The following is a 16,291-nucleotide window of genomic DNA, read 5'->3' as shown; positions in this document are numbered from 1 at the left end:
AATCTAGTCTTGTATAGATGAGTGGCAAGAAAGCTATGTTTGAAAGCAAGCCGTAAGTCCTGTTTGTTGAATATAAAAAAGAAATACAGTGGGGCAAAAAAGTATTTAGTCAGTCAGCAATAGTGCAAGTTCCACCACTTAAAAAGATGAGAGGCGTCTGTAATTTACATCATAGGTAGACCTCAACTATGGGAGACAAACTGAGAAAAAAAAATCCAGAAAATCACATTGTCTGTTTTTTAAACAATTTATTTGCATATTATGGTGGAAAATAAGTATTTGGTCAGAAACAAACAATCAAGATTTCTGGCTCTCACAGACCTGTAACTTCTTCTTTAAGAGTCTCCTCTTTCCTCCACTCATTACCTGTAGTAATGGCACCTGTTTAAACTTGTTATCAGTATAAAAAGACACATGTGCACACCCTCAAACAGTCTGACTCCAAACTCCACTATGGTGAAGACCAAAGAGCTGTCAAAGGACACCAGAAACAAAATTGTAGCCCTGCACCAGGCTGGGAAGACTGAATCTGCAATAGTCAACCAGCTTGGAGTGAAGAAATCAACAGTGGGAGCAATAATTAGAAAATGGAAGACATACAAGACCACTGATAATCTCCCTCGATCTGGGTCTCCACGCAAAATCCCACCCCGTGGGGTCAGAATGATCACAAGAACGGTGAGCAAAAATCCCAGAACCACACGGGGGACCTAGTGAATGAACTGCAGAGAGCTGGGACCAATGTAACAAGGCCTACCATAAGTAACACACTACGCCACCATGGACTCAGATCCTGCAGTGCCAGACGTGTCCCACTGCTTAAACCAGTACATGTCCGGGCCCGTCTGAAGTTTGCTAGAGAGCATTTGGATGATCCAGAGGAGTTTTGGGAGAATGTCCTATGGTCTGATGAAACCAAACTGGAACTGTTTGGTAGAAACACAACTTGTCGTGTTTGGAGGAAAAAGAATACCGAGTTGCATCCATCAAACACCATACCTACTGTAAAGCATGGTGGTGGAAACATCATGCTTTGGGGCTGTTTCTCTGCAAAGGGGCCAGGATGACTGATCCGGGTACATGAAAGAATGAATGGGGCCATGTATCGTGAGATTTTGAGTGCAAACCTCCTTCCATCAGCAAGGGCATTGAAGATGAAACGTGGCTGGGTCTTTCAACATGACAATGATCCAAAGCACACCGCCAGGGCAACGAAAAAGTGGCTTCGTAAGAAGCATTTCAAGGTCCTGGAGTGGCCTAGCCAGTCTCCAGATCTCAACCCTATAGAAAACCTTTGGAGGGAGTTGAAAGTCCGTGTTGCCAAGCGAAAAGCCAAAAACATCACTGCTCTAAAGGAGATCTGCATGGAGGAATGGGCCAACATACCACCAACAGTGTGTGGCAACCTTGTGAAGACTTACAGAAAACGTTTGACCTCTGTCATTGCCAACAAAGGATATATTACAAAGTATTGAGATGAAATTTTGTTTCTGACCAAATACTTATTTTCCACCATAATATGCAAATAAAATGTTAAAAAAACAGACAATGTGATTTTCTGGATTTTTTTTTCTCAGTTTGTCTCCCATAGTTGAGGTCTACCTATGATGTAAATTACAGACGCCTCTCATCTTTTTAAGTGGTGGAACTTGCACTATTGCTGACTGACTAAATACTTTTTTGCCCCACTGTATGTAGGAGACACAGCTAGCATGTGGAAGAAGGCGCTCTGGTCATAGACCAAAATAGAACTTTTTGGGCTAATGCAAGACGCTATGTGTGGCGGAAAACTAACAATGTACATCACCCCGAAAACCCCATCCCCACTGTCAGACAGGGTGGTGGCAGCATCATGCTTTGGGGATGCTTTTCTTAAGCAGGGACAAGGAATCTGGTCAGAGTTGATGGGAAGATGGATGGAGCTAAATACAGGGCAATCCTGGAAGAAAACCTAATATAGACTTTAGACCGGCTCATAGGTTCACCTTCAAGTAGGACAACGACCCTAAACATAATGCCAGAGCTACAGTGCAGACCACATTAATCTGACAAGAAGAACCAAGTGGAAACTCAGCCTGAGAGAGGGGTTACCATACTTTCCAGGACGTCATCCTGACAGCACCCTGGACGTCCTCCTCCCCTTGCTGGGACAGGAAACACACGAGTTTAAAAGGCCAAGTCCCACCCACAGTCCTCAGTGTTTTTCCTGTCCCTGCAAGGAAGGGACGCACGAGTGAGAAGTTGCGCAGGACTTACCGGAGCTCAGGGGGATCGTGCGGCTTGCCAATACCCTTCCCCCTGTCAAGAGGCTCAGGGCAGAAACCCTCCGCTGGGGGGTCCCTCTGCTCCAAAGACCAGGAGTGGACGAAGCTCCTGGTGGCAGCCGCTCCTCCCGGTGGGAGGCTCTCGGCTGCGGACGCTATCCACGCGGTGCGCGGCCATCCTGGGCAGCGTGGTATACAGAACGGCGTCTCCCGGCAGGAAGTCGTCAGAACGCGTCACTTCCGGTCCGTCGGCATTTCGTTACCGCTACTTCCGGTAACGCTGTATGCTCGGGGGAGAGCGTGCAGTGAATCGCACAGCGGCAGAAGCGCTCCTGATCTGGCGCTGAGAGCTGCGGGGACCTGCTACCCTCATCATGGAAGCAAGTACTCCAACCGAGGAGGGGGTAAGTGCGCATGGCGCAAGTTCCCCTATCTATATGCAGAAGCAGGCTCACCCCAGTGCTTATCCCTTCTTATGTCATTTAAGGATAAGGGAAACCCCGCGGGTCCTCCTGTTCAGATTAAGAAATCCGGCAAGGCATCTGGGAAATCTGTTAGATGTCCCCTTTGTAATATGAAGCTCCCGGACTCCCATGGGAAATCTTTATGTGGGGACTGCACAGCTAAGGTCGTAAGGGACGAACAACCCACATTGCTGGCTGAGATGAGATCCCTTATACGTGAAGAAGTACAAGCTTCTTTGTCTACCATGGTGCAGAAATCCAGTCCTATCCCCACCCGTAAGCGGGCCAGACGGGAGCAGGACTTAAGAGAACAGGAGGTTACTTCTGAGGACAAGTCTAACTCAGAGGACTTCGTCTCAGAGGAAGAGGGAGAGCTTCCGTCAGGAAGCCAGGATTACCAAAGAAAATACCTCTTCCAGGCAGAAGACACAAATTATCTGGTGCAGGTGGTGCGATGCACTATGCAAATAGAGGAGACATCTAAACCACAAACCAGGCAGGACTTGATGTTTGGTGGACTTATGTCACGTCAGCAGACAGTATTTCCGGTTAGCGAGCACATTAAGGCCATGATTCTGGAAGAATGGAAAGAGGCAGAACGCCGGCTGGTGTTATCCAAGGACTTTAAGGCTCGTCTACCTTATGAGCCGGAGGACATAAAACTATGGGACGAAGTTCCCAAAATTGACGTTCCTGTGGCAAAGGTGGCCAAGAAAACGGCCATACCTTTTGAGGACTCATCAAACTTGCGTGATCCTATGGATAGGAAAGCCGACATATTGTTAAAAAGAGCCTGGGAATCTTCTGCGGCTCTAATAAAAACATATAGCGGCTACTTCGGTGGCTCGGTCTATGTATCTATGGATGGGTCAATTGGAGGAACACCTATCCAATAAGACCCCGAGTTCTGAAATCATAAATTCCCTCCCTATGATGAAATCTGCCACGGCTTATCTGTCTGATATGACTGCTGAGTCAGTCAGGTTTTCGGCCAGATGCAGTTCCTTATCTAACGCGGCTAGGAGGGCGGTCTGGCTAAGGTCCTGGTCGGGGGATAATGCTTCCAAATCTAAACTTTGTTCAATTCCCTTCTCAGGTGAAAGGGTTTTTGGACCCTCCCTGGATACCATTTTGGAGTCAGCCTCCGACAAAAAGAAGGGGTTTCCAGAGGAGAAATCTAAGAAGCCCCAGTCCTTTCGGAGAGGATTCCCCTTCAGAAGGCAGTCTGAGTTTCGAGGAGGCAGATCCAGTAGAGGCTCTTATAGGGGCTCCCGTAGCCAGGGCAATAGAAACAGAGGTTTCTTCTTCAGCCCTTCCTCAAAATCTAAATCGCAATGACGCCAGTCTCATAGGGGGTCGACTCCGCCAATTTTCGCACAATTGGGCTCGGATCACTCAAAATCAGTGGGTCCTTCGGACCATCTCAGAAGGTTACAGTATAGAGCTCTACTCCCCCCCCACCAGACAGATTCATCAGTCCTACGGTAGTACCACGAGACTCTCCCATGTTGACAGACCTGATGGAAATGCTCTCCTCAGAGGTCATAGTTCCGGTACCATCTCCGGAAATAGGCTTGGGTCATTACTCCTCCCTTTTTTCCATAATGAAACCGTCCGGCGAATCTCGCACTATAATAAATCTGAAACCTCTAAATGCCTGGGTCAGGTACAAGAGGTTTCGTATGGAATCCATCCGTTCGGCAATACTCCTAATAGATCAGAATGCTGTGATGTGCACTCTAGATCTAAAGCGTGCCTATTATCAGGTTCCCGTCCACCCTTCTTCTCAGAGGCTTCTGAGGTTTGCGGTAGTCCTGCCGTCCGGGACCTGTGACTTCCAGTTTCAGTGCCTTCCATTTGGTCTTGCCTCAGCACCTCGTATCTTCACAAAACTGGTGTCGGAGATTGTCGCTTTCCTAAGAAATCAAGGGATCAGAATAATCCCTTATCTCGACGACTTTCTCCTGGTGGCAAGAACGCCAGAAATTCTATCAGACCACAGGAACCGAACTATTTCAGTGATGGAAGAACTTGGTTGGGTCATAAATTGGCGGAAATCCGATTTGACTCCAGAGTGCATGAAGACGTTTCTGGGAGTACGTCTGGATTCAAGGAACAGAATATCCCTCTTACCCGAGTCCAAGCTGATTGCAGTGCAGTCTCAGGTTTGGCTCCTGCTGGAGCACAGGGTGACGACAAGGATGGCCATGCGAGTCCTCGGCCTGATGACGGCCTGTATTCCGTGTGTGAGATGGGCTCAGTTCCATTCAAGACCACTACAGAAATTGATTCTTTCCAGATGGGACAGGAGTCTGTCTTCTCTGGACAGTACTTTACACCTATCACATTGTGTAAGAAGGTCTCTCCTCTGGTGGACAAAGCCAGAGAAATTAAGAAAAGGAGTATTATGGTCCGCAGATCCATACGTAGTAGTTACTACAGATGCCAGCGCTTGGGGCTGGGGAGCTCACCTAGAAGACAGGATCCTTCAGGGGAGATGGCCGGAAGACGTCATCCACAGCTCCTCCAACTTCAAAGAACTATACGCGGTCTGGGAAGCTTTGAGAAGGAACCGACACATCCTGGAAAATCGTCATGTCAGGATAATGTCCGACAATGTGACAACAGTCTCTTTTCTGAAACATCAAGGAGGTGCGAAACACCATGCGCTTCAGGAACTGACAGAGAAGATATTTCGTTGGGCAGAAAGATCGGTCCTTTCTATTTCAGCGGTTCACCTAGAAGGCTCCCAGAACGTTATAGCGGACTATCTCAGCAGAAGGGAGGTGTCTGCAACAGAGTGGGAACTCAACCAGGACGTCTTCCAGGACTTATGTCTTCGCTGGGGAACCCCCTGTATAGACCTATTCGCAAGCAGGAGAAATTCAAAGGTCTCAAAATTCTTCTCTCTGAACCCGCGGGATCTTCCAGAAGGAATAGATGCTCTGAGCCAGGATTGGACGGAACCTCTCTCGTATGCATTTCCCCCTCTGGCGTTGGTTCCGGCTGTTCTCAGAAAGATCAAGGAGGATCGAGCTCTCGTCATATTGATCGTTCCATACTGGCCAAGAAGGAGTTGGTTTTCCCTTCTACTAGAGCTAGCAATCGAGAATCCAGTAGAGCTCCCTCTCAGAGCGGATATAATCCACCAGGGTCCGGTATTCCACCCAAACCCAGAGAAGCTCCATCTCTCGGCATGGATCCTGAAGGGTCCATCTTGAAGGCTAAGGGTCTATCAAGCCAAGTAATATCTACTATGAAGTCTAGTAGGAAGCCTGTTACGTCAGCAATTTACTTGAAAATTTGGAGACGGTTCTGTCTGGAGGGTGGCAGGTCTGAGGTTACGGCAGGCACTCCCGACTTACCCAGAATTTTAGATTTCTTGCAGGCTGGGTTTGACAAAGGTCTTAAACCAAGCACTTTGAAGGTGCAGATCTCGGCACTTAGTTCTTTCCTCGACTATCCCCTAGCGTCACACCCGTGGATAGTTAGATTCATCAGAGCTACCCAGAGGTTGCGCCCCACTATCAGACATATGTCTCCTTCTTGGGACCTTAACTTGGTCCTCAGATTTCTCTGCATAGACCTCTATGCGTCAGTGGATAATATGCCCATTTCCATTCTTACACGTAAAACGGCGTTTCTTGTAGCAGTGACTACGGCTAAAAGAGTGGGGGAAATTCAGGCCCTGTGTACTAGGGACCCATACCTTCAAATTAGAGAGGATTGTATAATTCTTAAACTCGACCCCTCCTTTATTCCAAAAGTAGGAACATCTAAAAATAGAAATCAAGAGATTGTGTTACCATCTTTCTGCAATAACCCTGCTAACGCTAAAGAAAAAGTCCTTCATTCTCTGGATGTCAGGCAAGCAGTCCTTGACTACCTGGCAGCCACCAACACTTGGCGCATCGACCCAAACCTATTCATTTTGTATGGGGGCAAAAATAGGGGTAAAAAGGCCTCTAAGGCCTCTATTGCTCGGTGGATCACGTCTGTGATCTCTGAGGCCTATCAATCTGAAGGGCTCTCTCCTCCGGAGGGTCTCCATGTACATTCGACTAGAGGGATAGCTACTTCTTGGGCAGAGAGGGCAGGTGCCTCTCTAGAACAGATTTGTAAGGCCGCGACATGGGCTAGTGCCAATACCTTTTGCAAACACTATAAACTTGATGTTTTGTCTGGTCAGCATACTGCATTTGGGAGAAAGGTTCTCCAAGCGGTTATCCCACCCTGAGGAGGTGCTTTGGTACTCTCCAGGGTGCTGTCAGGATGACGTCCTGGAAAATAGGTATTAAGCTTACCATTAATTATGTTTCCAGGAGTCCATCCTGACAGCACGGGTAGTTCCCTCCCTGTATTATTATATGATGCATGGTATTCTAGCATGTTTGTAACCTATTCCTAGCATATGATGTAATATGTTCCTGGTTATAATGTGATATGTTTGCTACCATTAAACAAAGATTTTTTCTGCATTTCCTTGAGGCGGTTCTTGTTACAACACTGAGGACTGTGGGTGGGACTTGGCCTTTTAAACTCGTGTGTTTCCTGTCCCAGCAAGGGGAGGAGGACGTCCAGGGTGCTGTCAGGATGGACTCCTGGAAACATAATTAACGGTAAGCTTAATACCTATTTTTCATTGCAATCTTGCCTGTGAAATGACTACTGAAAAGTGATCTTTACAGAGGAGGAAATGTGGTTCTATTATGACATTAAAGGTAACCTGGGCAGCATACATCGGCAGTGGTGGAGGGTTGCCAAAGCAACAAGCTGTAAACAAAAGAAAAGTGTTAATTACACAAGAATGGCTAACGGCCTCCATACATATTCCATTGCCGTCAGCTGAACAATGCTTAATCTATACATTTGCCCGAATATTGACCTAGTTTTCTATACACCGTGTTCATCTGGTTGAGCACTTATGTGTTCTCTACGAGAAAGTCACTGACAAACATCCCTGCCGGTGGCTTATGTCCTGGAGAATTGGTCTGCAGTCCGATATTTGAATGCCCAATCTCCATTAACCCCATACATATTAGATTGTCATCCGAACCCATCGGTATTGGAGGATAGGGCTGACCTTAATGTATGTGGGGCTCAAAAACGTTAATAACCTGTAAATTTTATAGGCTCTATCCAACCATACCGATCGATGAAGATGGGAATATCCCTTTAGGGGGTAATTGTACCGCTTACTTTGTGCTGCCACTTTCTCTTTTACCTGTTCACCTACTTTGAATGTGTTCTAGTTATTCTCAAGCTTCTGACCTATTTGTTTTTACCAACAGCGAGTGAAGATGTTCAAGAGACCTTTGCCAAGGCTAGAAATGGCAAATACAGACTACTGAAACTGGACATTGACGATGGTTTGTAATGCTCTTTATTTTCTTTGGACAGCACATCTTGGCTCCAGATTGGTGGCAGGAAAGTGACAATATACTCGTGTTTTTGTAATTTTATGTGTTTATTTGCAGCTTGTTTACTTGTGTTTTTTTTTACCCATTTGAATTGGCGAGAAGCGCTGTAGAAATGCGGAAAATTGACATGCTGCAACTTGGGGAAAAAAAGCACAGCAGAGCTCAAAATACGTGCAGGAGAAACAGCTGTGTGTACATAAGTTTTCAGAAATCTTATAATGCTGGTACTGTAAAACGCTGCGTATTTTAAACACCAAGTACGCTGCCAAAAATACGTAGCAAAACACCACATGTGAGCATACCCCAATACTGTCTAGGCGTAATGAAAATGGAAAGGATTATGGAAGGAAAATGTGCTTGTAATGAACAGTAGCCCTTCAGAGAGAATTTCAGAGGCAAATAACCTTATTCTATTGTGCATATTTTACCAGCTTTCTGAACACACCCAGCTGTGTAAACAGTGGCTGTTTTTTTTCTCTGGGTGACTTGTGTATTGTGCATGCATGTATGCGTGTATGTGTATATCTACTATATAAAGCTGAATGTGTGTGTGTGTATGTATGTATGTATGTCCGGGATTGGCATCTGCACCGTCACAGCTACAGCCACAAAATTTTGCAGTCACACATCTGGACCCCGAGAGCGTCATAGGCTATGTTGTGAGGTGAAATTTTAACCCCGCGCTTTCTAATTCACCAAACAATTTTGCCCCTATCTACATAATGGGGAAAAAGTGAAAGGAAAAGTGTTGGAGGCAAATTGACAGCTGCCAGATGTGAACAAGGGGGACTTAAAGAATGAGAGCGATGGCGCCAAAGAGTATATACCGTACAGTTGCTAAAATGGGGCCCCGACGTGGGATACTCACCACACACAGGGATATGAACACACACACAAAAGGCGCCACAAACTACCACGTGCTTGAATGCATATACCACCCTTAGCACACATTTCACCACACATACACCAACCTCGCCACGTAAAAGTCAAAACACAAAAGTCGCCACTCAAAACTCGCCACATGCAAAACTAGGCTCACGCAAAACTCGCCACACGTGCAAAACTCACCTCATGGAAAACTCGCCACAGGTGGAAAAATTGCACACGCGGAAAAATTGCCACATGCACAAAAGTTGCAACACATGCAAAAGTTGCCTCACACAAAACTTGCACATACTCAAAACGCACCACACATAAAACTCGCCATGCGCAAATCTTGCTGCACACAACTTGCTACACTAACCTGTCACATGCAACTCGATGCACAAAAAGTTGCTACACGCATGTCGCCACACAAAACTCATCTCACAAAAGTCGCTACAGGCATTTCGTTACATGCATGTCGCCACAAACAACTTGACACATGAAACTCGCCCTAAAACACACACAAGTCTGGTATTATCCTTCAAAAATAAAAATCTGATTAATAAGCAGACAAACTACAAGAGCAACAAATGTACCATATAGGAAATACGGCAGCTGTCAGTCACATGACCTATTTTGTGTGTGTGTGAGCTAATATATACTGCCAGGGGGTAGGGCTTCCTGTTGGCTGGGGATTTATCAGGCTGCCAATTTAGCTTACAAATACTGAGGTAAAAATACTGACCAAATAACGTGTGAACGCGGTCTAATACAGGAGGAGATGACACACAGATATATGCTATATACAGGAGGAGATGACACACAGGTATATACTATATACAGGAGGAGATGACACACAGGTATATACTATGTACAGGAGGAGATGACACACAGGTATATACTATATACAGGAGAAGATGACACACGTATATACTATATACAGGAGAAGATGACACACGTATATACTATATACAGGAGCAGATGACACACAAGTATATACTATATACAGGAGGAGATGACACACAAGTATATACTATATACAGGAGGAGATGACACACGTATATACTATATACAGGAGGAGATGACATACAGCAGGTATATACTATATACAAGAGAAGACATACAGGTGTATACTTTATATAAGGGAGATGCCAAACATGTATATACTGAGGTGAAAATGAGGGGTGTGAGGTGAAAATGAAAAGGTGTGAGTGCAAAATGAGAGGAGTGAGGGAAAATAGTGGAGTGATCGGAAAATGACAGATGTGAGGTCGAAATGACAAGTGTTAGGGGGGAATGAGAGGAGTGAGGGAGAAAATGAGAGGTGTTAGGGAGAAAATGAGAGGCATGATGGGAAAATAAGAGACGTGAGGTGCTATAACTAGCAACAGATATTTACTATGCCCAGGCAACGCCGGGCTGTTCAGATAGTGTATGTATGTATATATATATAAGTCCTAATAAATTGCTCCAGACAACCTCTGCTGTACCAGATCTAGCTACAAAGACCTGCAAAAAAAAAGAACTGTTTTCAAAAATGCACACAGTGGGGAAGAAAAGTATTTAGTCAGCCACCAACTGTGCAAGTTCTCCCACTTAAAAAGATGAGAGGTCTGTAATTGACGTCATATGTAGACCACAAATATGAGTCAAAATGACAAAAACAAATCCAGAAAATCACCTTGTCTGATCTGGTAATATGTATTTTGCAAATTATGCTGGAAAATAAGTACTTGGTCATTAACACAAGTTTATCTCAATATTTTGTTATATATCCTTTTTGGCAATGACAATGGTCAAACGTTTTCTGTAAGTCTTCACAAGGTTGGCACAAACTGTTGGTGGTATGTTGGCCCATTCCTCCATGCAGATCTCCTCTAGAGCAGTGATGTTTTGGGCCTGTTACTGGGCAACACGGACTTTAAACTCCCTCCAAAGGTTTTCTATGGGGTTGAGATCTGGAGACTGGCTAGGCCACTCCAGCACCTTCATATGCTTACGAAGCCATTCCTTTGTTGCCCCGGCAGTGTGCCTGGGATCATTATCATGCTGAAAAGACCCATCCACGTTTCATCTTCAATGCCCTTGCTGATGGAATGAAGTTTGCACTCAAAATCTCACGATACATGGCCCCATTCATTCTTTCATGTACACAGATCATTTGTCCTGGTACCTTTGCAGAGAAACAGCCCCAAAGCATGATGTTGCCACCCCCATGCTTCACAGTAGGTGTTGTGTTCTTTGGATGCAATTCAGCATTCTGTCACCTCCAAACACGACGAGTTTTGTTTCTACCAAACAGTTATACTTTGGTTTCATCAGACCATATGACATTCTCCCAATACTCTTCTGGATAATCCAAATGCTCTCTAGCAAACTTCAGACTGGCCCGGACATGTACTGTCTTAAGCAGGGGGACACGTCTGGCACTGCAGGATCTGAGTGCCAGGTGGCGTAGTGTGTTATTGATGGTAGCCTTTGTTACGGTAGTCCCAGCTCTATGCAGGTTATTCACTAGGTCCCCCTGTGTGGTTCTGGGATTTTTGCTCACCGTTCTTGTGATCATTTTGACCCCACGGGTTGAGATCTTGCGTGGAGCCCCAGATCGAGGGAGATTATCAGTGGTCTTGTATGTCTTCCTTTTTCTTATTATTGCTCCCACAGTTGATTTCATCACACTGAATCTGCAGTAGATAAGCAGTTAGTCTTCCCAGCCTGGTGCAGGGCTACAATTTTGTTTCTGGTGTCCTTCGACAGCTCTTTGGTCTTCACCATAGTGGAGTTTGGAGTGTGACTGTTTGAGGTTGTGGACAGGTGTCTTTTATAATGATAATAGGTTCAAACAGGTACCATTACTAAAGGTAATGAATGGAGGACATAGGAGCCCCTTAAAGAAGAAGTTACAGGTATGTGAGAGACAGAAATCTTGCATGTTTTTAGGTGACCAAATACTTCTTTTCCACCATAATTTGCAAAATAAATCTTGCCAAATCAAACAAGGTGATTTTCTAGATTTGTTTTCTCATTTAACTCTCATAGTTGTGGTCTACCTGTGATGTCAAATACAGGCCTCTCTCATCTTTTTAAATGGGAGAACTTGCACAATTGGTGGCTGACTAAATCCTTTTTTTTACCCACTGTAGGAGACAAGTAAGTGACACATAGCTGGAATTTAGGTCTCTGCCCCTATATCATGCTCTTCTCAGATGGGGTAGCAAAAACTTTGAGACAAATTCTCTTTAACCTGTCTTGTTCTTTAAATTGTTCACAGAGGAATTGATGGTGAGCACCAGTGAAGAGCCAGCAGGTTCCTGGGACCAAGACTATGACGACTTCGTTCTGCCGCTGTTGGAAGATAAGCAGCCATGTTATATTTTGTACCGGCTGGATTCTCGGAATGCCCAGGGCTATGAGTGGATCTTCATTGCCTGGTCTCCAGACTACTCTCATGTAAGTGCGCTGATACAAAACCGCCGTCATTTTCCTTTTGAAGTTGGGTCCAATTTCCATGAACCTGAATTGTAGGTTTTTTTCCCTTCTTTTCACTGCATTGTTCTTTTATTATGTTTGTGTGAACCTTACACATAAAGAATATTCCTTTTTAATGCTTAAAAGGCTGAGAATTCATCCAATCGTCATAATGATCTTACTTTCTTGGACACATTCAGGTAAGACAAAAGATGTTGTATGCCGCAACAAGGGCAACTGTGAAGAAGGAATTTGGAGGTGGACACATAAAAGATGAAATTTTTGGAACAACTAAAGTAAGTGTGACAAAATGATAGATAATTGAGCGTATTTCTAGGCTCTCATTATAGACCTATTGGAGCCACTGTGTGATTTTTCTGACTTGTCAAAGTAAATTTTTTTTTAATCCTTCCGCTTATCCTTATTGCTCTAGTTTAAATTGATCGCTGTTTACATTTTTACTATAAATCTGTGTAAAATTTGCCTTTTAGTTTTGAACCATCCACTCCCCTAAACATGATGGGCATTCAGATCCAGTGTTAGGAAGCAGAGCGGAGCCTTCATCCCTTTTTGTTACATTGCTAAATATCCAGGTCAGCAGTCTGCATCATAATCCCTAAATCCAGGGAGCAGACATCTGTCTCATTTGCAATAAGGAATGATCCTATACTGTGAGCGGTGTGATCTGGTGATTGTAGAAGAAAGGGTGAGCCTATGTATCAGTGCACATTATACCGGGTGACTAATGGAGAAGAGAATCTGAGAAAGCAATGAAGAAAGTTCAGAGACTCCACAAAAATAGGTTTTGCAGCATTTTTGGGAGATGAAACTAACTTTATTAAAGCACCACTCCAGCGTCGTTTTTTATTTTGGTGCTGGAATGGTGCTACTAATCTAAGATCCTTGATTCTAGTCTTCTACTTAGCAGCTGCCGTTTTCAGCTCTTTCCAGCGCCACTCCAGTCCCGCAGCACCATTTTGTGACCACAACTTCTGACTGCGGTAATGGCCACAAGCGCTCAGTGTAAGACTGACAGCCACGTCCTGACTTACTTTGAGAAGTGACCGCCGGCAAACACTGGAGTGGATCTGGCAGGTCACAACCTGCAGAAGATGACTGGATGGGTGGCGAGTAGTGATGATACTCGGTACTCAATGATACTCGATACTTGAGATTTCCCGAGCACACTCGTGTGTCCTCCGAGTATTTATAACTGCTCAGAGATTTCGTTTTCCTCACCGCAGCTGAATGATTTACATCTGTTAGCCAGCTTGATTACATGTGGGGATTCCCTAGTAACCAGGCAACCCCCACATGTACTTATGCTGGCTAGTAGCTGTAAATCATTCAGCTGCGGCGAAGAAAACTAAATCTCTGTGCACTAAAGAATACTCGGAGATCACCCGAAAGTGCTCGGGAAATCTCGAGTAATGAGTTTACTTGTTCATCACTAGTGGCGATAACCGATGAAGACTGCGGCTGGTATATATAATACAAGGGCCAGGGATCTTTAGATTAGTGGCACCACTCCAGAGCTGCAATAAATAAAACACTAGAGTGCTGCTTTTAAACTTGTTCTGTGTACAAATCAAATGTAGTAAGTGTAACAATAATATTAGCAAATGCCTCCAATTTGAAATTTAGTATAGTTCTTCTGATTTGCTATGTACAGTAGCTACAGTTATATGAAAAAGTTTGGGCACCCCTATTAATCTTAAGCTTAGTGTTTTATAAAAATTGTTTTTTTTTGCAACAGCTATTTCAGTTTCATATATCTAATAACTGTTGGACACAGTAATGATTCTGCCTTGAAATGAGGTTTGTTGTACTAACAGAAAATGTGCAATCTGCATTCAAACAAAATTTGACAGGTGCATAAGTATGGGCACCCCACCAGAAAAGTGACATTAATATTTAGTAGATCCTCCTTTTGCAAAAATAACAGCTTCTAGTCGCTTCCTGTAGCTTTTAATGAGTTCCTGGATCCTGGATGAAGGTATTTTTGACCATTCCTCTTTACAAAACAATTCCAGTTCAGTTAAGTTTGATGGTCGCCGAGCATGGACAGCCCTCTTCAAATGATCCCACAGATGTTCAATGATATTCAGGTCTGGGGACTGGGATGGCCATTCCAGAGCAGTGTAATTGTTCCTCTGCATGAATGCCTGAGTAGATTTGGAGCAGTGTTTTGGATCATTGTCTTGCTGAAAGATCCATCCCCTGCGTAACTTCAACTTTGTCACTGATTCATCAACATTACTGTCAAGAATCTGCTGATACTGAGAGGAATCCATGCGTCCCTCAACCTTAACAAGACTCCCGGTGCCAGCATTGGCCACACAGCCCCAAAGCATGATGGAACCTTCACCAAATTTTACTGTGGGTAGCAAGTGTTTTTCTTGGAATGCTGTGATTTTTGGCCGCCATGCATAACGCCTTTTTGTATGACCAAACAGCTCAATCTTGGTTTCATCAGTCCACAGAACCTTCTTCCAAAAAGAAATTGGCTTCTCCAAATGTGCTTTTGCATACCTCAGCCGACTCTGTTTGTGGCGTACTTGCAGAAACGGCTTCTTTCGCATCACTCTCCCATACAGCTTCTCCTTGTGCAAAGTGCGTTGTATAGTTGACCGATGCATAGTGACACCATCTGCAGCAAGTTGATGCTGCAGCTCTCTGGAGGTGGTCTGAGGATTGTCCTTGACTGATCTCACCATTCTTCTTCTCTGCCTTTCTGATGTTTTTCTTGGCCTGCCACTTCTGGCCTTAACAAGAACTGTACCTGTGTTCTTCCATTTCCTTACTATGTTCCTCACAGTGGAAATTGACAGGTTAAATGTCTGAGACCGCTTTTTGTGGCCACTTTAAGTATCTTTTCTCATGATTGCATACACCTGGCTATGCAGTTCAAAGCTCAATGAGGTTAGAAAACCAAAAAAAGTGCTTTAGTAAGTCAGTAAAAAGTAGGTAGGAGTATTTAAAACAAGAAAATGATAAGGGTGCCCATACTTATGCACCTGTCAAATTTTGTTTGAATGCAGATTGCACATTTTCTGTTTGTACAATAAACCTCATTTCAAGGCAGAAACATTACTGTGTCCAACAGTTATTAGATATATGAAACTGAAATAGCTGTTGCAAGAAAACAATTTTTATAAAACCTTAAGATTAATAGGGGTGCCCAAACTTTTTCATATAACTGTGCTAAGTTATACATGATTGCAACCACTAACCGCGGAGTGTCCACTATATGAATAGTAGTAATAGGGGGTACCTAAGCTACTTCAATGCCCTGCACATCGGGTAAGCGACAATGCAAATCAGCAGAACCATTCTACATTTCTAATTGCTAATATTATTATTACACTTACCACATATTGATTTTCCAGATCCACCAGAGCTGTTCTTACACAGCAGTGCTCTGACAGAAATTTTCGTTTGTTCCAAAACGTTAATTTTCAGTACATTGTACCATTGAACACTACTTTTCTGTGCAGGAAGATGTTTCGCTTAATGGGTATCAGAAGTACTTGGTCTGCAGATCAGCTCCGGCCCCTCTTACAGCATCAGAAGAGGAATTGCGGCAAATTAAGATGCACGAGGTAAGGTTCTCTGTTCTGTAGGCTGCTGTTCTAGGCAGTTATGTGACCTCAAGTATGCGATATGCGCACTTCCGGCTACATTCTCAATAGACGTGTGCGGCTTCGCTCAATTCACTTGTTTTCAGCTAGTCACCTCTAATCTGAATGTGGTCGGGAGTATTCATGTCACATAATTGCGATTTACATGACCTCCAGCAACGGAGATTCCC

At 44.3% G+C, this 16,291-nt stretch overlaps 1 protein-coding gene across 2 annotated transcripts in view; it reads left to right on the top strand.

Moving 5' to 3' along the window:
* TWF1 (twinfilin actin binding protein 1) overlaps nt 1-16,291 on the top strand; it is a 50,944-nt gene that overhangs the window by 21,606 nt on the left and 13,047 nt on the right. Inside the window, exons 1-5 of one of the 2 annotated variants that reach the window (XM_069764732.1) lie at nt 7,216-7,347; nt 8,020-8,097; nt 12,284-12,462; nt 12,681-12,776; nt 15,978-16,082. In XM_069764732.1, the coding sequence (XP_069620833.1) occupies nt 12,292-12,462; nt 12,681-12,776; nt 15,978-16,082 (372 nt within the window). In that variant the 5' untranslated portion in view covers nt 7,216-7,347; nt 8,020-8,097; nt 12,284-12,291. Of the gene's footprint in view, nt 1-7,215; nt 7,348-8,019; nt 8,098-12,283; nt 12,463-12,680; nt 12,777-15,977; nt 16,083-16,291 lie in introns of those variants that run through there. The other variant, XM_069764731.1, reaches the window with a different exon arrangement.

Source organism: Ranitomeya imitator, chromosome 4, assembly GCF_032444005.1.
Source record: "Ranitomeya imitator isolate aRanImi1 chromosome 4, aRanImi1.pri, whole genome shotgun sequence".
Lineage (NCBI taxonomy): Eukaryota > Metazoa > Chordata > Amphibia > Anura > Dendrobatidae > Ranitomeya > Ranitomeya imitator.
Note: the sequence above shows the minus strand (reverse complement) of the source record. Positions and strands in the feature narration are given on the sequence as shown.